The 23,946-nt window shown below is 34.9% G+C and overlaps 1 protein-coding gene across 1 annotated transcript; it reads left to right on the top strand.

Annotated features, from left to right (window-relative positions):
- Nucleotides 1–4,088: 4,088 nt before the first annotated feature.
- LOC133546861 (COUP transcription factor 2-like) lies at nt 4,089–23,639 on the top strand. The gene is made up of 3 exons (XM_061892702.1): nt 4,089–4,817; nt 11,088–11,609; nt 22,944–23,639. Exons 1-3 carry the CDS (start codon nt 4,454–4,456, stop codon nt 23,216–23,218), a joined length of 1,161 nt encoding a protein of 386 aa, XP_061748686.1. The 5' UTR covers nt 4,089–4,453; the 3' UTR covers nt 23,219–23,639.
- Nucleotides 23,640–23,946: the final 307 nt, after the last annotated feature.

Genomic DNA, 23,946 nt, shown 5'->3' with positions numbered 1-23,946 from the left:
TTTGTGTGATAAGTGTGTATTCATGTTAGAATCATTGATTTGTATGAAAAGTGTGTATTCATGTTAGAATCATTGGTTAGTATGAAAAGTGTGTATTCATGTTAGAATCATTGGTTAGTATGAAAAGTGTGTATTCATGTTAGAATCATTGATTTGTGTGATAAGTGTGTATTCATGTTAGAATCATTGATTTGTATGAAAAGTGTGTATTCATGTTAGAATCATTGATTTGTGTGATAAGTGTGTATTCATGTTAGAATCATTGGTTAGTATGAAAAGTGTGTATTCATGTTAGAATCATTGATTTGTATGAAAAGTGTGTATTCATGTTAGAATCATTGATTTGTGTGATAAGTGTGTATTCATGTTAGAATCATTGGTTAGTATGAAAAGTGTGTATTCATGTTAGAATCATTGATTTGTTTGATAAGTGTGTATTTATGTTAGAACCATTGATTTGTGTGATAAGTGTGTATTCATGTTAGAATCATTGATTTGTGTGATAAGTGTGTATTTATGTTAGAATCATTGATTTGTGCGATAAGTGTGTATTCATGTTAGAATCATTGATTTGTGTGATAAGTGTGTATTCATGTTAGAACCATTGATTTGTGTGATAAGTGTGTATTCATGTTAGAATCATTGGTTAGTATGAAAAGTGTGTATTCATGTTAGAATCATTGATTTGTGTGATAAGTGTGTATTCATGTTAGAATCATTGATTTGTGTGATAAGTGTGTATTCATGTTAGAATCATTGCTTAGTATGAAAAGTGTGTATTCATGTTAGAATCATTGATTTGTGTGATAAGTGTGTATTCATGTTAGAATCATTGGTTAGTATGAAAAGTGTGTATTCATGTTAGAATCATTGATTTGTGTGATAAGTGTGTATTTATGTTAGAATCATTGGTTAGTATGAAAAGTGTGTATTCATGTTAGAATCATTGATTTGTGTGATAAGTGTGTATTTATGTTAGAATCATTGATTTGTGCGATAAGTGTGTATTCATGTTAGAATCATTGATTTGTATGAAAAGTGTGTATTCATGTTAGAATCATTGATTTGTGTGATAAGTGTGTATTCATGTTAGAATCATTGGTTAGTATGAAAAGTGTGTATTCATGTTAGAATCATTGATTTGTATGAAAAGTGTGTATTCATGTTAGAATCATTGATTTGTGTGATAAGTGTGTATTCATGTTAGAATCATTGGTTAGTATGAAAAGTGTGTATTAATGTTAGAATCATTGATTTGTTTGATAAGTGTGTATTTATGTTAGAACCATTGATTTGTGTGATAAGTGTGTATTCATGTTAGAATCATTGGTTAATATGAAAAGTGTGTATTCATGTTAGAATCATTGATTTGTGTGATAAGTGTATTTATGTTAGAATCATTGATTTGTGTGATAAGTGTGTATTTATGTTAGAATCATTGATTTGTGTGATAAGTGTGTATTCATGTTAGAATCATTGATTTGTGTGATAAATGTGTATTCATGTTAGAATCATTGATTTGTGTGATAAGTGTGTATTCATGTTAGAATCATTGGTTAGTATGAAAAGTGTGTATTCATGTTAGAATCATTGATTTGTGTGATAAGTGTGTATTCATGTTAGAATCATTGATTTGTGTGATAAGTGTGTATTCATGTTAGAATCATTGGTTAGTATGAAAAGTGTGTATTCATGTTAGAATCATTGATTTGTGTGATAAGTGTGTATTTATGTTAGAATCATTGATTTGTGCGATAAGTGTGTATTCATGTTAGAATCATTGATTTGTGTGATAAGTGTGTATTCATGTTAGAACCATTGATTTGTGTGATAAGTGTGTATTCATGTTAGAATCATTGGTTAGTATGAAAAGTGTGTATTCATGTTAGAATCATTGGTTAGTATGAAAAGTGTGTATTCATGTTAGAATCATTGATTTGTGTGATAAGTGTATTTATGTTAGAATCATTGATTTGTGTGATAAGTGTGTATTTATGTTAGAATCATTGATTTGTGTGATAAGTGTGTATTCATGTTAGAATCATTGATTTGTGTGATAAATGTGTATTCATGTTAGAATCATTGATTTGTGTGATAAGTGTGTATTCATGTTAGAATCATTGGTTAGTATGAAAAGTGTGTATTCATGTTAGAATCATTGATTTGTGTGATAAGTGTGTATTCATGTTAGAATCATTGATTTGTGTGATAAGTGTGTATTCATGTTAGAATCATTGGTTAGTATGAAAAGTGTGTATTCATGTTAGAATCATTGATTTGTGTGATAAGTGTGTATTTATGTTAGAATCATTGATTTGTGCGATAAGTGTGTATTCATGTTAGAATCATTGATTTGTGTGATAAGTGTGTATTCATGTTAGAACCATTGATTTGTGTGATAAGTGTGTATTCATGTTAGAATCATTGGTTAGTATGAAAAGTGTGTATTCATGTTAGAATCATTGATTTGTGTGATAAGTGTGTATTCATGTTAGAATCATTGATTTGTGTGATAAGTGTGTATTCATGTTAGAATCATTGATTTGTGTGATAAGTGTGTATTCATGTTAGAACCATTGATTTGTGTGATAAGTGTGTATTCATGTTAGAATTCTTCCATCCATCCATCTTCTACCGCTTATTCCCTTCGGGGTGGCAGGCGGCGCTAGTGCCTATCTCAGCTACAATCGAACGGAAGGCGGGGGTACACCCTGGACAAGTCGCCACCTCACCGCAGGGCCTCATGTTGTAATCATTGATGTAAATAACTAAAGACTGCCACCTCTTACTCGTCCAAAACAAAGATGTGTTATTTGAGGTGATGCAATGCACCCGGCAACAATTCAGCAAATACAAAACATGAACTTTTCTCACAGTGGGGTAAAAAAGTGTTGTTGTCGAACTTAAAAACAACAGAGCGCTCTTGTCCAATGAATGATCTTTACTTTTTGCACCAGGTCCCAGAGTTGGGCCGCAAGCTGTGTCGCAGTTGTAATGCAGTGTTGCACCACTTGAGGCAGTCATGACAATAGCAAACAAACAGAAGAAGACAAAGTCAAGTTTCTAAAGCGCAAGAATTATAACTCAAGTATTTTCATTTGCACTTGCATTTTATTCAAAACAACACAATATACATTATTGCAATTAGTGAAGTGAATTATATTTATATAGCGCTTTTCTCGAGTGACTCAAAGCGCTTTACATAGTGACACCCAATATCTAAGTTACATTTAAAGCAGTGTGGGTGGCAGGTGGGTAAAGTGTCTTGCCCAAGGACACAACGGCAGTGACTGGGTTGGCGGAAGCGGGAATTGAACCTGCAACCCTCAAGTTGCTGGCACGGCCACTCTACCAACCGAGCTATGCCGCCCCACCCAAAATTTGTTGGAATTATTTTTACATCCATCCATTTTCTACCGCTTATTCCCTTTTTTTGGGGTCGCTGGCGCCTATCTCAGCTACAATCGGGCGGAAGGCGGCGTACACCCTGGACAAGTCGCCACCTCATCACAGGGCCACCACAGACAGACAGACAACATTCACATTCACACACTAGGGACAAGTTATTTTAGATATTTGATTTTTTTTGTAATTTGTGAAAAACATTCAAATGACTCATTTAGTGTTAATATAATTTAGTGTGTGTGTGTGTGTGTGTGTGTGTGTGTGTGTGTGACAATCATTGCTACTTTGTCTTGTTATATTCTTATTTTACTGTTATATTGTTATTCCCATTGTTTTTATTCTTTTTGTAATATTTCTCTATTTTGTTTCCTTTTAAACCCCCATTATTTACTTTTTACTTTTTTCTTTAAATTGATCTCAACTCTGTACACTGCTGCTGGAATTTTAATTTTCCTGAAGGAACTCTCCTGAAGGAATCAATAAAGTACTATCTATCCATCTATCTATCTATCTATCTATCTATCTATCTATCTATCTATCTATCTATCTATCTATCTATCTATCTATCTACTTTAAAACTTGCAAAATGATGACGTCATGAATAAGAACATAAAAGGTGTTTCCTCACCACTAGGGGGCATCATGGCACTGTTGCGGGATTACGAGGGGTCTGATTGGTTCTGCCGTCTCAGGCCACGCCCCGTCAGCAAGTGACGTCACTGGTCTCCGCTCTCCAGCAGCGGCGGCGCCAATAAAGCGTCTTCATCACTCTTCTTCTTCTTCTTCTTCTTCTTGTTCGTGCAGCCAGGCTCGCAGGAGAGACTTTAGTCGACATTCTGGAAACTTCTCGCCGCCTTGTAAGGATGACGCCGCGCATGCGCATCCCCGCGCATCTTCCCCCGCGGACGTCCGCGAGCTTTTATTTTGGAATTTAAAAAACATTCCTCGAAGCTTCTTCGTGTGACTTAATGACGCATTAGAGCGAGTTTTTTTTTTTTAACAAAACAAAAAGAAAAAAGTACTTTTAAAGGGAGGACTTGCGGTGGCGATGGCGATGGTGGCGTGGAGGAACCCCGCGGAGGGCGCGCTGTCCTCCCCGGTGTCGCTGGAGGTCAGCAACCCGGCCGGAAGCGACGTGTCGTCCAACACCAGCAGCTCCTCGTCGTCCATGTCGTCCGACAGGCAGTCTTTGGCCGGCGTGGAGTGCATCGTGTGCGGCGACAAGTCTAGCGGCAAACACTACGGCCAGTTGACCTGCGAGGGCTGCAAGAGTTTCTTCAAGCGCTCCGTGCGCAGGAACCTGAACTACACCTGCCGCGCCAGCCGCACCTGCCCCGTGGACCAGCACCACCGCAACCAGTGCCAGTACTGCCGCCTCAACAAATGCCTCAAAGTCGGCATGAGGAGGGAAGGTGAGGCCCGGCCACCCCATTACACTTTTTACTTCTGGAAACAAGAAAATGGTCTTAAAAAGCTCCCAATTCAAGCCAATATTTCCTTTATTTAGTAAAAATGCTCAAAACACGAGTTATTGTGTTGAATTGGGAGCCTTTTGAAAACATTGTTCAGTAAATAAAGAAAGTATTGTGTTGATTTAGGAGCATTTTAAAATATTTGTAATATTATAAACAAATTGTGTTAAATTGGGAGCCTTTTGAAAACAAAAATTGTAAATAAATGAATTATTGTGTTAAATTTGGAACCTTTTGAAAACATTGTTTAGTAAATAAAGTATTCTGTTAATTTAGGAGCCTTTTAAAACATTGTTTAGTAAATAAATAAAGTATTGTGTTAATTTAGGAGCCTATTTGAAATATTTTTAGTAAATAAACAAATCATTGTGTTAAATTTGGAGCCTTTTGAAAACATTGTTTGGTAAATAAACGACGTATTTTTATAATTTAGGAGCCTTTTTTAGAAAAAAAGGAAATAAATAAAGTATTGTGTTAATTTAGGAGCCTATTTTAAACGTTTTTTTTTTAGTAAATAAACGAATTATTGTGTTAATTTAAGCCTTTTGAAAACATACAAATATATTAAAAGGCTCCCAAATTACCACAATACTTTCTTTATTTACTAAACAATGTTTTTTTAAAAGGATCCCAATTCAACACAATAATTCGTTTATTTACTAAAATATTTTAAATAGGCTCCTAAATTAACACAATACTTTTTTTATTTATTAAACAATGTTTTAAAAAAGCTCCTAAATTAATACAATACTTTTTTTTATTTACTAAAATGTTTTCAAAACGCTCCAAATTTAACACAATAATTCTATTATTTACAATTTTTGTTTTACAAAGGCTCCCAATTTAACACAATAATGTGTTTATTTACTAAACGATGTTTTCAAAAGGCTCCTAAATTAACACAAAAATTCGTTTATTTACTAAAACAACGTTTAAAATAGGCTCCCAAATTAACACAATACTTTGTTTATTTACTAAACAATGTTTTCAAATGGCTCCAAATTTAACACAATAATTCGTTAATTTACTAAAATATTTTAAAAGGCTCCTAAATTAACACAATATTTTATTTATTTACTAAACAATGTTTTTTTAAAAGGATCCCAATTTAACACAATAATTTACTAAAAATATTTTAAATAGGCTCCTAAATTAACACAATACTTTGTTTATTTACTCAACAATGTTTTCAAAAGGCTCCAAATGTAATATCATTCTTTTATTTACACTTTTTTTTAAAAGCTCCCAATTCAACACAATAATTCGTTTATTTACTAAAAATATTTTAAAAGGCTCCTAAATTAACACAACACTGTGTTTGTTTACTATACACTGTTTTCAAAAGGCTCTCAATTTAACACAATAATTGATTTATTTCCTTTTTTTTTTTTTTAAAACCTCACAATTTAACACAATAATTTGTTTATTTAGTAAAAATGTTTTAAAAAGGCTCCCAGTTTTAACCCAGTCATTTGTTTATTTACTACAAAAATATTAAAAGGCTCCTAAATTACCACAATACTTTCTTTATTTACTAAACAATGTTTTCAAAAGGATCCCAATTCAACACAATAATTCGTTTATTTACTAAAAATATTTTAAATAGGCTCCTAAATTAACACAATACTTTATTTATTTACTAAACGATGTTTTCAAAAAGCTCCCAATTTAACACAATAATTCGTTTATTTACTAAAAATATTTTAAATAGGCTCCTAAATTAACACAATACCTTTTTTATTTATCAAACAATGTTTTAAAAAAGCTCCTAATTTAACACAATACTTAGTTTATTTACTCAAATGTTTTCAAAACGCTCCAAATTTAACACAATAATTTGTTTATTTACTAAACAAAGTTTTCAAAAGGCTCCTAAATTAACACAAAAATTCGTTTATTTACTAAAAAAACGTTTAAAATAGGCTCCTAAATTAACACAATACTTTGTTTATTTACTAAACAATGTTTTCAAAAGGCTCCAAATTTAACATAATAATTCGTTGATTTACTAAAATATTTTAAAAGGCTCCTAAATCAACACAATACTTTGTTAATTTACTAAACAATTGTTTCTAAAGGTTCCTAAATTAACAAAATACTTTGTTTGTTTACCAAACAATGTTTTCAAAAGGCTCCAAATTTAATACAATAATTTGTTTATTTACTAAACAATATTTTCAAAAGGATCCCAATTTAACACAATGATTCGTTTATTTACTAAAAATATTTCAAATAGGCTCCTAAATTAACACAATACTTTATTTATTTACTAAACAATGTTTTTTTAAAAGGCTCCTAAATTAACACAATACTTTATTTACTAAACAATGTTTTCAAAAGGCTCCAAATTTAACACAATAACTCGTTTATTTACTAAAAATATTTTAAATAGGCTCCTAAATTAACACAATACTTTTTTTATTTATTAAACAATGTTTTAAAAAAGCTCCTAAATCAATACAATACTTCTTTTATTTACTAAAATGTTTTCAAAACGCTCCAAATTTAACACAATAATTCTATTATTTACAATTTTTGTTTTACAAAGGCTCCCAATTTAACACAATAATGTGTTTATTTACTAAACGATGTTTTCAAAAGGCTCCTAAATTAACGCAAAAATGTGTTTATTTACTAAAAAACGTTTTAAATAGGCTCCCAAATTAACACAATACTTTGTTTATTTACTAAACAATGTTTTAAAAGGCTCCTAAATTAACACAATACATTATTTACTAAAATGTTTTCAAAACGCTCCAAATTTAACACAATAGTTCATTTATTTACAAATTTTTTTTTAAAAAGGCTGCCAATTTACACAATAATGTGTTTATTTACTAAACGATATTTTCAAAAGGCTCCTAAATTAACACAATAATTAGTTTATTGACTAAAAAACGTTTAAAAAAGGCTCCTAAATTAACACAATACTTTATTTACCAAACAATGTTTTCAAAAGGCTCCAAATTTAACACAATAATTCGTTAATTCACTAAAATATTTTAAAAGGCTCCTAAATTAACACAATACTTTTTTTATTTACTAAACAATGTTTTTTTAAAAGGATCCCAATTTAACACAATAATTTACTAAAAATATTTTAAATAGGCTCCTAAATTAACACAATACTTTATTTATTTACTTTTTTTTTTTAAAAAGGCTCCTAAATTATAAAAATACTTCGTTTATTTACCAAACAATGTTTTCAAAAGGCTCCAAATTTAATACAATAATTTGTTTATTTACTAAACAATGTTTTCAAAAGGATCCCAATTCAACACAATGATTCGTTTATTTACTAAAAATATTTCAAATAGGCTCCTAAATTAACACAATACTTTATTTACTAAACAATGTTTTCAAAAGGCTCTAAATTTAACTCAATAATTCATTTATTTACAATTTTTGTTTTAAAAAGGCTGCCAATTTAACACAATGTGTTTATTTACTAAACGATATTTTCAAAAGGCTCCTAAATTAACACAATAATTAGTTTATTTACTAAAAAACGTTTAAAATAGGCTCCTAAATTAACACAATACTTTGTTTATTTACCAAACGATGTTTTCAAAAGGCTCCAAATTTAACGCAATAATTCGTTAATTTACTAAAATATTTTAAAAGGCTCCTAAATTAACACAAAAATTCGTTTATTTACTAAAAAACGTTTTAAATAGGCTCCTAAATTAACACAATACTTTGTTTATTTACTAAACAATATTTTCAAAAGGCTCCAAATTTAACACAATAATTCGTTGATTTACTAAAATATTTTAAAAGGCTCCTAAATCAACACAATAATTTGTTTATTTACTAAACAAAGTTTTCTAAAGGTTCCTAAATTAACACAATACTTTGCTTATTTACCAAACAATGTTTTCAAAAGGCTCCAAATTTAACACAATAATTAATTTAGTTACAATTTTTTTAAAGATCCTAATTTAACACAATAATTCGTTTATTTACTAACATGTTTTAAAAGGCTCCTAACTTAACACAATACTTTATTTATTTACTAAACAATGTTTTCAAAAGGCTCCAAATTTAACACAATAATTCATTTATTTACAATTTTTGTTTTCAAAAGGCTCCCAATTAAACACAATTTGTTTATGATACTACAAATATTTTAAAAGGCTCCTAAATTACCACAATATTTTCTTTATTTACTAAACAATGTTTTCAAAAGGATCCCAATTCAACACAATAATTCGTTTATTTACTAAAAATATTTTAAATACGCTCCTGAATTAACACAATACTTTTTTTTATTTATTAAACAATGTTTTAAAAAAGCTCCTAAATTAATACAATACTTCGTTTGTTTACTAAAATGTTTTCAAAACGCTCCAAATTTAACACAATAATTCATTTATTTACAATTTTTGTTCGACAAAGGCTCCCAATTTAACACAATAATGTGTTTATATACTAAACGATGTTTTCAAAAGGCTCCTAAATTAACACAATAATTCGTTTATTTACTTAAAAACGTTTTAAAAAGGCTCCCAAATTAACACAATACTTTGTTTATTTACTAAACAATGTTTTCTAAAGGTTCCTAAATCAACAAAATACTTAGTTAATTTACCAAACATCCATCCATCCATCCATTTACTACCGCTTATTCCCTTTCGGGGTCGCGGGGGCGCTGGCGCCTATCTCAGCTACAATCGGGCGGAAGGCAGGGTACACCCTGGACAAGTCGCCACCTCATCGCAGGGCCAACACAGATAGACAGACAACATTCACACACTAGGGACCATTTAGTGTTGCCAATCAACCTATCCCCAGGTGCATGTCTTTGGAGGTGGGAGGGGCCTATCCCCAGGTGCATGTCTTTGGAGGTGGGAGGGGCCTATCCCCAGGTGCATGTCTTTGGAAGTGGGAGGAAGCCGGAATACCCGGAGGGAACCCACGCATTCACGGGGAGAACATGCAAACTCCACACAGAAAGATCCCGAGCCTGGATTTGAACCCAGGACTGCAGGACCTTCGTATTGTGAGGCAGACGCACTAACCCCTCTGCCACCGTGAATATATATATATATATATATATATATAGAATACAGAGCTATCAAATTCAAATACATTTCAGGAGGAGATCTTTGGACAAGCGTTGTGCCTTTGTACATATATATGTGTGTGTGTGTGTGTGTGTGTGTGTGTGTGTGTGTGTGTGTGCATTAAAAATAGGGTCATTCTGTGCTTTATTGCTATTTGTCCTGAATTACTTATTGTTATATGAACGCGACAAGCGGTAGTGAATGGATGGATGGATATATTAAGGTGTGTGTGTGTTTGTGCGTGTGTGTGTGTGTGTGTGTGTGTGTGCATTAAAAATAGGGTCATTCTGTGCTTTATTGCTATTTGTCCTGATTTACTTATTGTTATATGAACGGAAGAAGCGGTAGTAAATGGATGGATGGATATATTAAGGTGTGTGTGTGTGTGTGTGTGTGTGTGTGTGTGTGTGTGTGTGTGTGTGTGTGTGTGTGTGTGTGCATTAAAAATAGGGTCATTCTGTGCTTTATTGCTATTTGTCCTGAATTACTTATTGTTATATGAACGCGACAAGCGGTAGTGAATGGATGGATGGATATATTAAGGTGTGTGTGTGTTTGTGCGTGTGTGTGTGTGTGTGTGTGTGTGTGTGCATTAAAAATAGGGTCATTCTGTGCTTTATTGCTATTTGTCCTGATTTACTTATTGTTATATGAACGGAAGAAGCGGTAGTAAATGGATGGATGGATATATTAAGGTGTGTGTGTGTGTGTGTGTGTGTGTGTGTGTGTGTGTGTGTGTGTGTCCATTAAAAATGTAATAATTGTCATTCTGCGCTTTATTGCTATTTGTCCTGAATTACTTATTGTTATATGAACGCGACAAGCGGTAGTGAATGGATGGATGGATATATTAAGGTGTGTGTGTGTTTGTGCGTGTGCGTGTGTGTGTGTGTGTGTGTGTGTGTGTGTGTGTGTGTGTGTGTGTGTGTGTGTGTGTGTGTGTGTGTGTGTGTGTGTGTGTGCGTGAGAGTCAGACAGCCCGAGTGCTAAATTTAGCGCCTGCTCCTCCAAGCCCGCGCGCGCGCCCGCCGCTGCACGCGATGTTTGCCTGAAGCTTCCCGGGGGCGCGTGCACGCGCTGGTGCGAGTGACCGACTTCTCTCTCTCTCTCTCTCTCTCTCTCTCCTTGTGTGTTGCGCACGCAGCCGTGCAGCGAGGCCGCATGCCGGCGCAGGCGTACTACCAGGGTCACGTGTCTCTGAGCGGCGGGGACCCCCTGCAGTGCCAGCAGCACGCCTACCTGTCAGGTTACATCTCACTGCTGCTGCGGGCCGAGCCTTACCCCGCCGCCGCCGCCTCCCGCTACCTGGCGGCGGGAAACATGGAGAACATCTGCGAGCTGGCGGCGCGCATGCTCTTTAGCGCCGTGGAGTGGGCGCGCCACATCCCCTTCTTCCCCGAGCTGCAGGTGTGCGACCAGGTGGCGCTGCTGCGTCTCACCTGGAGCGAACTGTTCGTGCTGAACGCCGCGCAGTGCTCCATGCCCGTGCACGTGGCGCCGCTGCTCGCCGCCGCCGGCCTGCACGCCTCGCCCATGGCCGCCGAGCGCGTGGTGGCCTTCATGGACCACATCCGCCTCTTCCAGGAGCAGGTGGAGAAGCTGAAGGGGCTGCATGTCGACTCCGCAGAGTACAGCTGCATCAAGGCCATCGCGCTCTTCACCACCGGTACGTCGCCGCGTGACGTCATCGCCGCCCGGGCAGGACAGCCACTAGCCGACTAAACGCTGATCCAATTAGTGTCAGATCCTTCTCACGTGAGGCACAACAACAACTGATCGAGTCCTAATTAAGACCTTCTCATGTGAGGCACAATAACAACTGATCAAGTCCTAATTAAGACCTTCTCATGTGAGGCACAATAACAACTGATCAAGTCCTAATTAAGAAGCTCCATCTTAGTAACAATCAAAGATCCTCTATACAACAATTAGTGTCAGATCCTTCTCATTTGAGGCACAATAACAACTGATCAAGTCGTAATTAAGAACCTCGATCTTAACAATCAAAGATCCTGTATACAACAATTAGTGTCAGATCTTGTCGTAACTAAGGAGCTCCATCTTAATAACAATCAAAGATCCTCTATACAACAATTAGTGTCAGATCTTTCTCTTCTAAAGGACAATAATAACTGTTGGTTCTGATTAAGAAGATTGATCTTTTAACAATCAAAGATCCTCTATACAACAATTAGTGTCAGATCGTTCTCATTAAAGGCACAATAACAACTGATCAAGTCCTAATTAAGAAACTCCATCTTAATAACAATCAAAGATCCTCTATACAACAATTAGTGTCAGATCCTTCTCTTCTGAGGCACAATAACAACTGATCAAGTCGTTATTAAGAAGCTCAATCTTCAGAATCAAAGATCGTCTATACAACAATTAGTGTCAGATTGTTCTCTTCTGAGGGACAATAAAAACTGTTAGTTCTGATTAAGAAACTCCATCTTAATAACAACCAAAGATCCTCTATACAACAATTAGCGTCAGATCCTTCTCATGTGAGGCACAATAACAACTGATCAAGTCCTAATTAAGAAGCTCCATCATAAGACTCAAAGATCCTCTATACAACAATTGGTTTCAGATCTTGTCGTAATTAAGAAATCCATCTTAATAACAATCAAAGATCCTCTATACAACAATGAGTGTCAGATCCTTCTCATGTGAGGCACAATAGCAATTGATCAAATCGTTATTAAGAAGCTCCATCTTAATAAAAAAACAAAGATCCTCTGTACAACAATTAGTGTCAGATCTTGTCGTAATTAAGAAATCCATCTTAATAACAATCAAAGATCCTCTATACAACAATGAGTGTCAGATCCTTCTCATGTGAGGCACAATAACAACCGATCAAGTCGTTATTAAGAAGCTCCATCTTAATAAAAAAACAAAGATCCTCTATACAACAATTAGTGTCAGATCTTTCTCTTCTAAAGGACAATAATAACTGTTAGTTCTGATTAAGAAGATTGATCTTTTAACAATCAAAGATCCTCTATACAACAATGAGTGTCAGATCGTTCTCATTAAAGGCACAATAACAACTGATCAAGTCCTAATTAAGAAACTCCATCTTAATAACTATCAAAGATCCTCTATACAACAATTAGTGTCAGACCCTTCTCTTCTGAGGCACAATAACAACTGATCAAGTCGTTATTAAGAAGCTCAATCTTCAGAATCAAAGATCGTCTATACAACAATTAGTGTCAGATTGTTCTCTTCTGAGAGACAATAAAAACTGTTAGTTCTGATTAAGAAACTCCATCTTAATAACAACCAAAGATCCTCTATACTACAATGAGTGTCAGATCCTTCTTGTGTGAGGCACAATAACAATTGATCAAGTCGTTATTAAGAAGCTCCATCTTAATAAAAAAACAAAGATCCTCTGTACAACAATTAGTGTCAGATCTTGTCGTAATTAAGAAATCCATCTTAATAACAATCAAAGATCCTCTATACAACAATGAGTGTCAGATCCTTCTCATGTGAGGCACAATAACAATTGATCAAGTCGTTATTAAGAAGCTCCATCTTAATAACAATCAAAGATCCTCTATACAACAATGAGTGTCAGATCCTTCTCATGTGAGGGATAATAACAACTGATCAAGTCGTAAAAAAGAAGCTCGATCTTAACAAACAAAGATACTTTATATAACAATGAGTGTCAGATCCTTCTCATGTGAGGCTCAATAATAACTGATCAAGTCGTAATCAAGAAGCTCCATTTTAAGAATCAGATATCCTCTATACAACAATTATTGTCAGATCTTGTCGCAATTAAGAACCTCGATCTTAATAACAATCAAAGATCCTCTATACAACAAATAGTGTCAGATTGTTCTCATGTGAGGCACAATAACAACTGATCAAATCATTATTAAGAAGCTCCATCTTAATAACAACCAAAGATCCTCTATACAACAATTAGTGTCAGATCTTTCTCATCTGAGGGACAATAACAACTGTTACGTCTGATTACGAAGCTCGATCTTTTTAACAACCAAAGATCCTCTATACATCAAAGAGTGTCAGATCCTTCTCATTAGAGGGACAATAACAACTGATCAAGTCGTGATTAAGAAGCTTGATCTTAACAACCAAAGATCCTCTATACAACAATTAGTGTCAGATCGTTCTCATGTGAGGCACAATAACAACTGATCAAGTCGTAAAAAAGAAGCTCGATCTTAATAACAAACAAAGATCCTCTATACAGCAACTAGTGTCAGATCTTTCTCTTCTGAGGGACAGTAAAAACTGTTAGTTCTGATTAAGAAGCTTGATCTTAATAACAATCAAAGATCCTCTATACAACAATTAGTGTCAGATCCTTCTCATGTGAGGCACAATAACAACTGATCATGTCGTAATTAAGAAGCTCCATCTTAAGAATCAAAGATCCTCTATACAACAATTATTGTCAGATCTTGTCATAATTAAGAACCTCGATCTTAATAACAATCAAAGATCCTCTATACAACAAATAGTGTCAGATTGTTCTCATGTGAGGCACAATAACAACTGATCAAATCATTATTAAGAAGCTCCATCTTAATAACAACCAAAGATCCTCTATACAACAATTAGTGTCAGATCTTTCTCATCTGAGGGACAATAACAACTGTTACGTCTGATTACGAAGCTCGATCTTTTTAACAACCAAAGATCCTCTATACATCAAAGAGTGTCAGATCCTTCTCATTAGAGGGACAATAACAACTGATCAAGTCGTGATTAAGAAGCTTGATCTTAACAACCAAAGATCCTCTATACAACAATTAGTGTCAGATCGTTCTCATGTGAGGCACAATAACAACTGATCAAGTCGTAAAAAAGAAGCTCGATCTTAATAACAAACAAAGATCCTCTATACAGCAACTAGTGTCAGATCTTTCTCTTCTGAGGGACAGTAAAAACTGTTAGTTCTGATTAAGAAGCTTGATCTTAATAACAATCAAAGATCCTCTATACAACAATTAGTGTCAGATCCTTCTCATGTGAGGCACAATAACAACTGATCATGTCGTAATTAAGAAGCTCCATCTTAAGAATCAAAGATCCTCTATACAACAATTAGTGTCAGATCTTGTCATAATTAAGAAGCTCCATCTTAATAACAACCAAAGATCCTCTATACAACAATTAGTGTCAGATTGTTGTAATGTGAGGCACAATAACAACTGATCAAGTCATTATTAAGAAGCTCGATCTTAATAACAATCAAAGATCCTCTATACAACAATTAGTGTCAGATCTTTCTCTTCTGAGGGACAATAAAAACTGTTAGTTCTGATTAAGAAGCTCAATTTTTTTAACAATCAAAGATCCTCTATACAACAATGAGTGTCAGATCGTTCTCATTAGAGGGACAATAACAACTGATCAAGTCCTAATTCAGAAGCTTAATCTTAATAACAATCAAAGATCCTCTATACAACAATTAGTGTCAGATCGTACTGATTAAAGGCACAATAACAACTGATCAAGTCGTGAATAAGAAGCTCGATATTAATAACAACCAAAGATCCTCTATACAACAATTAGTGTCAGATCTTTCTCTTCTGAGGGATAGTAAAAACTGTTAGTTCTGATTAAGAAGCTCAATTTTTTTAACAACCAAAGATCCTCTATACAACAATGAGTGTCAGATCGTTCTCATTAGAGGGACAATAACAACTGATCAAGTCGTAAATAAGAAGTTTGATCTTAATAACAATCAAAGATCCTCTACATAACAATTAGTGTCAGATCCTTCTCATGTGAGGCACAATAACAACTGATCAAGTCCTAATTAAGAAGCTCCATCTTAATAACAACCAAAGATCTGACACTAATTGTTGTATAGAGGATCTTTGGTTGTATAAAGGATCTCTGACTAAACATATCAGAGTCCTAAAAACAGCAGTGCACTCCTGTCATATAAAGGATCTCTGACTAATTTTTTGAAGCAGAATCCAAAGGATCCTTTAGTAAGATTTTGTAGAAAATACCTAAAAACAGCAGTGCACTCCTGTCATATAAAAGATCTGTGACTAATGTTTTTGTAGTAAATTCATAAAAACAGCAAAAGTCCTCCAGTAATATAAATGATCTTTGACTAAAGTTTTCTTCAACAAATTATATTGGTCATATTAATTCCTAAGCATATTTTAAAAGCAACGGACTAATACTGTAAAGAAAAAGAATAATTACATTTTAAAACACACAAATTAGTATTTTATTTTGTAAGTGAAAACATTTCCTTTTTATTTTGTAAATCACATTTTGGTCTTTTACATTTATTTGCGACATGAAAGAGTAGTAAAATGTGTTGAAGCGGATGCGTTCAGGTGCCCTGGGAAAAAGCAGCACCTTATGTAACATCTTTACTCAGCAGTGACCTGAAGTAACCTCTCGCACTCTCAGGTCAATTATTGATGGCAGACACTTGGCTGCTTCTTTAAAAACATTCTTATTATAGTTCCCATATACACATAGTAGTAGTACACGTAGTAGTAGTACACGTAGTAGTAGTACACATAGTAGTAGTACACGTAGTAGTAGTACATGCAGTAGTACACATGGTAGTAGTACACATGGTAGTAGTACACGTAGTAGTAGTACACATAGTAGTAATACACATAGTAGTAGTACACATGGTAGTAGTACACATAGTAGTAGTACACATGGTAGTAGTACACGCAGTACTAGTACACATGGTAGTAGTACACATAGTAGTAGTACACACGGTAGTAGTACACGTGGTAGTAGTACACATGGTAGTAGTACACACGGTAGTAGTACACGTGGTAGTAGTACACATGGTAGTAGTACACATAGTAGTAGTACACATGGTAGTAGTACACATAGTAGTAGTACACACAGTAGTAGTACACTTAGTAGTAGTACACATGGTAGTAGTACACATGGTAGTAGTACACATGGTAGTAGTACACACGGTAGTAGTACACGTAGTAGTAGTACACATGCTAGTAGAACACATGGTAGTAGTACACATAGTAGTAGTACACACAGTAGTAGTACACGTAGTAGTAGTACACATGGTAGTAGTACACATGGTAGTAGTACACACAGTAGTAGTACACGTAGTAGTAGTACACGTAGTAGTAGTACACATAGTAGTAGTACACATAGTAGTAGTACACGCAGTAGTAGTACACGTAGTAGTAGTACACATAGTAGTACACATAGTAGTAGTACACATAGTAGTAGTACATGCAGTAGTAGTACACATAGTAGTAGTACACATAGTAGTAGTACACGTAGTAGTAGTACACATAGTAGTAGTACACATAGTAGTAGTACACATAGTAGTAGTACACATGGTAGTAGTACATATAGTAGTAGTACACATAGTAGTAGTACACATGGTAGTAGTACATATAGTAGTAGTACACATAGTAGTAGTACACATAGTAGTAGTACATATAGTAGTAGTACACATAGTAGTAGTACACATGGTAGTAGTACATATAGTAGTAGTACACATAGTAGTAGTACACATAGTAGTAGTACACATAGTAGTAGTACATATAGTAGTAGTACACATGGTAGTAGTACACATGGTAGTAGTACACATGGTAGTAGTACACATAGTAGTAGTACACATGGTAGTAGTACACGCAGTAGTAGTACACATGGTAGTAGTACACACGGTAGTAGTACACATAGTAGTAGTACACATGGTAGTAGTACACGAAGTTGTAGTACACATAGTAGTAGTACACACGGTAGTAGTACACGTAGTAGTAGTACACATGGTAGTAGTACAAATAGTAGTAGTACACACAGTAGTAGTACACGTAGTAGTAGTACACATGGCAGTAGTACACATGGTAGTAGTACACATAGTAGTAGTACACACAGTATTAGTACACGTAGTAGTAGTACACATGGTAGTAGTACACGTAGTAGTAGTACACATAGTAGTACACATAGTAGTAGTACACATAGTAGTAGTACACGCAGTAGTAGTACACGTAGTAGTAGTACACATAGTAGTACACATAGTAGTAGTACACATAGTAGTAGTACACGCAGTAGTAGTACACGTAGTAGTAGTACACATAGTAGTACACATAGTAGTAGTACACGTAGTAGTAGTACACATAGTAGTACACATAGTAGTAGTACACATAGTAGTAGTACACGTAGTAGTAGTACACATAGTAGTAGTACACGTAGTAGTAGTACACATAGTAGTAGTACACATAGTAGTAGTACACATGGTAGTAGTACATATAGTAGTAGTACACATAGTAGTAGTACACATGGTAGTAGTACATATAGTAGTAGTACACATAGTAGTAGTACACATAGTAGTAGTACATATAGTAGTAGTACACATAGTAGTAGTACACGCAGTAGTAGTACACGTAGTAGTAGTACACATAGTAGTAGTACACATAGTAGTAGTACACGCAGTAGTAGTACACGTAGTAGTAGTACACATAGTAGTAGTACACGTAGTAGTAGTACACATAGTAGTAGTACACATAGTAGTAGTACACATGGTAGTAGTACACATAGTAGTAGTACACATGGTAGTAGTACATATAGTAGTAGTACACATAGTAGTAGTACACATGGTAGTAGTACATATAGTAGTAGTACACATGGTAGTAGTACACATAGTAGTAGTACACATAGTAGTAGTACACATAGTAGTAGTACACATAGTAGTACACATGGTAGTAGTACATATAGTAGTAGTACACATAGTAGTAGTACACATGGTAGTAGTACATATAGTAGTAGTACACATAGTAGTAGTACACATGGTAGTAGTACACATAGTAGTAGTACACACAGTATTAGTACACGTACTAGTAGTACACATGGTAGTAGTACACGTAGTAGTAGTACACATAGTAGTACACATAGTAGTAGTACACATAGTAGTAGTACACGCAGTAGTAGTACACGTAGTAGTAGTACACATAGTAGTAGTACACGTAGTAGTAGTACACATAGTAGTAGTACACATAGTAGTAGTACACATAGTAGTAGTACACATGGTAGTAGTACATATAGTAGTAGTACACATAGTAGTAGTACACATGGTAGTAGTACATATAGTAGTAGTACACATAGTAGTAGTACACATAGTAGTAGTACATATAGTAGTAGTACACATAGTAGTAGTACACACAGTAGTAGTACACGTAGTAGTAGTACACATAGTAGTACACATAGTAGTAGTACACATAGTAGTAGTACACGCAGTAGTAGTACACGTAGTAGTAGTACACATAGTAGTAGTACACGTAGTAGTAGTACACATAGTAGTAGTAGACATGGTAGTAGTACATATAGTAGTAGTACACATAGTAGTAGTACACATGGTAGTAGTACATATAGTAGTAGTACACATGGTAGTAGTACACATAGTAGTAGTAAACATAGTAGTAGTACACATAGTAGTAGTACACATAGTAGTAGTACACATGGTAGTAGTACATATAGTAGTAGTACACATAGTAGTAGTACACATGGTAGTAGTACATATAGTAGTAGTACACATAGTAGTAGTACACATGGTAGTAGTACATATAGTATAGTACACATGGTAGTAGTACATATAGTAGTAGTACACATAGTAGTAGTACACGTAGTAGTAGTACACATAGTAGTAGTACACATAGTAGTAGTACACATGGTAGTAGTACATATAGTAGTAGTACACATAGTAGTAGTACACATGGTAGTAGTACATATAGTAGTAGTACACATGGTAGTAGTACACATGGTAGTAGTACATATAGTAGTAGTACACATGGTAGTAGTACACATAGTAGTAGTACATATAGTAGTAGTACACATAGTAGTAGTACACATGGTAGTAGTACACGCAGTAGTAGTACACGCAGTAGTAGTACACAGGAGTGTGTGTACTGGTGTGTGTGCAGAGTAGTAGTACACATGGTAGTAGTACACATAGTAGTAGTACACATGGTAGTGGTACACGCAGTAGTACACGCAGTAGTAGTACACAGGAGTGTGTGTACTGGTGTGTGTGCAGAGTAGTAGTACACATGGTAGTAGTACACATAGTAGTAGTACACATGGTAGTGGTACACGCAGTAGTACACGCAGTAGTAGTACACAGGAGTGTGTGTATTGGTGTGTGTGCAGAGTAGAAGTACACATAGTAGTAGTACACGTAGTAGTAGTACACGCAGTAGTACACGCAGTAGTAGTACACAGGAGTGTGTGTATTGGTGTGTGTGCAGAGTAGTAGTACACGCATGAGGGCGTGCACGTGTCCTACTTTGAAGGCAGCGTCGCCGCCATCATGGCCGCCATGGAGGTCAAAGCAGGTCGCCTCAACAAATCCTTTTTGGTTTTAAAAACATCATTTAACATTTTTAAATTCATTTAAAATAAAATACTGCAATATTAAAAAACGTAAAAAAAATTCTATTGAATTGATATTTTTTGTTGAAATATAAAACATGTAATATTGCAGTGTTGACATGTTTTCATTTGATTAATATCTTTTTTTTTTACTTTTCTTTTGTAGCTCAATTTAAAAAATACAGCAGCAGGACTTTCCTATATTTATATTTTTAAAGTGAAAAAAAATTGTAGATATGCTTAAAAACAGCCAGATGCTCCTGTCATATAAAGGATCTTTGATCAACGTAAATCCCTAAAAAGAGCAGAGCTCTCCATTCCCTTAAACAATCTTTGACCCGTGTTTCTGCAGTACTTAAAAACAGTCATATAGAGGATCTTTGACTCATGTTTTTGTAGTCAATTCCAAAAACAGCAGTGCACTCCTGTCATTTAAATGATCTTTGACTAAAGTTGTATAGCAGATTCTTAAAAACAGCAGTCATGTCATTTAAAGGATCTTTGACTCAAGTTTTGTGTAAGATTCCTAAAACAGCAGTGACCTCCTGTCATATAAATGATTTTTGACCAAAGTTGTGTATTAGATTCCTAAAATCTGCAGCGTCCTCCTGTCATGAGGGATGTTTGACGGAAGTTTTTGTAGCAGAGTCCTAAAAACAGCAGAGTCCTCCTGTCATATAAAGGATCTTTGATCAACGTAAATCCCTAAAAAGAGCAGAGCTCTCCATGTCCTTAAACAATCTTTGACCCGTGTTTCTGCAGTACTTAAAAACAGTCATATAGAGGATCTTTGACTCGTGTTTTTGTAGTCAATTCCAAAAACAGCAGTGCACTCCTGTCATTTAAATGATCTTTGACTAAAGTTGTATAGCAGATTCTTAAAAACAGCAGTCATGTCATTTAAAGGATCTTTGACTCGTGTTTTTGTAGTAAATTCCAAAAACAGCAGTGCACTGCTGTCATTTAAAGGATCTTTGACTAAAGTTGTATAGCAGATTCTTAATAACAGCAGTCATGTCATTTAAAGGATCTTTGACTCAAGTTTTGTGTACAATTCCTAAAAACTGCAGCATCCTCCTGTCATATTAAGGATCTTTGACTAAAGTTTTATTAGCAGATTGCTAAAAACAGCAGAGTCCTCCTGTCATACAAAGGATCTTTGATCAACGTAAATCCCTAAAAAGAGCAGAGCTCTCAATTTCCTGAAACAATCTTTGACCCGTGTTTCTGCAGTACTTAAAACAGTCATATAGAGGATCTTTTACTCGTGTTTTTGTAGTCAATTCCAAAAACAGCAGTGCACTCCTGCCATTTAAAGGATCTTTGACTAAAGTTGTATAGCAGATTCTTAAAAACAGCAGTCATGTCATATAAAGGATCTTTGAGTCGTGTGTTTGTAGTAAATTCCAAAAACAGCAGTGCACTCCTGTCATTTAAAGGATCTTTGACTCAAGTTGTATAGCAGATTCTTAAAAACAGCAGTCATGTCATTTAAAGGATCTTTGACTCAAGTTTTGCGTAAGATTCCTAAAAACTGTAGCGTCCTCCTGTCATATAAAGGATATTTGACTAAAGTTTTAGTAGCAGATTCCTAAAAACAGCAGAGTCCTCCTGTTATACAAAGGATCTTTGACTAAAGTTTCAGTAGCAGATTCATAAAAAAAACAGTGCCTCTGTCATATGAAGGATCTCTGACTAAATTCTTTATAGCAGATGAATCAAACAGAATCCAGAGGATCCTTTGGTCATATATTTGTAAAAGATTCCAAAAACAGCAGTGCACTCCTGTCATTTAAATTATCTTTGACTAAAGTTTTATAGCAGATTCTTAAAAAAACGCAGTCATGTCATATAAAGGATCTTTGACTCGTGTTTTTGTAGTAAATTCCAAAAAACAGCAGTGCACTCCTGTCATTTAAATGATCTTTGACTAAAGTTGTATAGCAGATTCTTAATAACAGCAGTCATGTTATTTAAAGGATCTTTGACTCAAGTTTTGTGTAAGATTCCTAAAACAGCAGTGACCTCCTGTCATATAAATGATCTTTGACTAAAGTTGTGTATACGATTCCTAAAAACTGCAGCGTCCTCCTGTCATAAAGGATCTTTGACTGAAGTTTTTGTAGCAGATTCCTAAAAGGAGCAGAGTCCTCTTGTTATATGAACAATCTTTGACTAAAGTTTTGTATAAAATTCCTACAAACTGCAGCGTCCTCCTTCCATAAAGGATCTTTGACTGAAGTTTTTGTAGCAGATTCCTAAAAACAGCAGAATCCTCTTGTTATATGAAGGATCTTTGAGTAAGGTTTTTGTAGCAGATTCCTTTATAATCAATAGAACACCCTTGTTATATAAAAATCTTTGCAGCATGGACTAAAATTTTGAGTTACACTTTTTTTTAGCAACCCCCCCACATAAAAAAAAGGCACAGCTCTCCTGCCTTATAGACAATCTTGGAATGGTGTTTCCTAGTAGCTACTTAAAAACTGCACAGTCCTTTGAGTAAAGCTTGTTTTCACTATCTACTTAAATGTTGTATCCGATTCCTAAAAACAGTAAATAATTGTTGTCATATAGAGGATCTTTGGAGCGAGTCCTTTGTGACGCGTGTTGTTCCCGGCAGACGCCTGCGGGCTGTCGGACGTGAGCCACGTGGAGGGTCTGCAGGAGAAGTCCCAGTGCGCCCTGGAGGAGTACGTGAGGAGCCAGTACCCCAACCAGCCCACCCGCTTTGGCAAGCTGCTGCTTCGCCTGCCGTCTCTGCGCTCCGTCTCCTCCTCCGTCATCGAGCAGCTCTTCTTCGTGCGCCTGGTGGGCAAGACCCCCATCGAGACCCTGATCCGGGACATGCTGCTGTCGGGGAGCAGCTTCAACTGGCCTTACATGCCCATGCAGTAGGGGGGGGGGGGGTCCATGGAGGTCATGGAGGTCATTCAACCTCAACTTTCTGCCAGACGATTGAGATTATTGTGGACATTTTTGCCGTGTGGAATAACAAAGCATATTTATTGTGTGAATATTTATCACGTTTACTACGTTTTTTATCGACGAAAAAAAAAAAGGCAGCAGGGCTTTTTTTCCCTTTTGGTGTTTTTGGTTTTTGTGATGCTTTTATACTTGCTGACACTGCACTTTTTGGGGGATTTAAAAAAGGAACATTTAACGCAGACGCCCAGGAAAAGCACACTAAAGCGCCAAGAAGAAGAAGAAGAAATGGATGTAATGTCGCTAATGAACATCTGCCTCAGTAAAGTCATTACTTGATCGTTTATTATATTTCCCGCCGCTCTTTCCGTGACCTGTAAAGAATATTTTAATGTTCTTTATGCGTTTTAAATTTGTAGGAAAAAAAACAAAACAAATTGTGTTATTTTTTATTATTAAAATGCATTTCTTAGCCAATTTCAATTTAAATATTACCAATATAGGGAATTATTTTTTTGTAAAATGTAATTAATATAATTATTGTAGGTTTAATTTTTAATTAACCAATCAATACTATTAATTTTTCTAGGAATGAGCATGATACACTTTTAGTTGGTATTTGAAACAAAAAAAAAACTATCTTAATTATTATTGACGTATATTTAAAAATAAATACAAGTAATGACATTACTGCTCGTGCA

Source organism: Nerophis ophidion, linkage group LG02, assembly GCF_033978795.1.
Source record: "Nerophis ophidion isolate RoL-2023_Sa linkage group LG02, RoL_Noph_v1.0, whole genome shotgun sequence".
NCBI lineage: Eukaryota > Metazoa > Chordata > Actinopteri > Syngnathiformes > Syngnathidae > Nerophis > Nerophis ophidion.
Note: the sequence above shows the minus strand (reverse complement) of the source record. Positions and strands in the feature narration are given on the sequence as shown.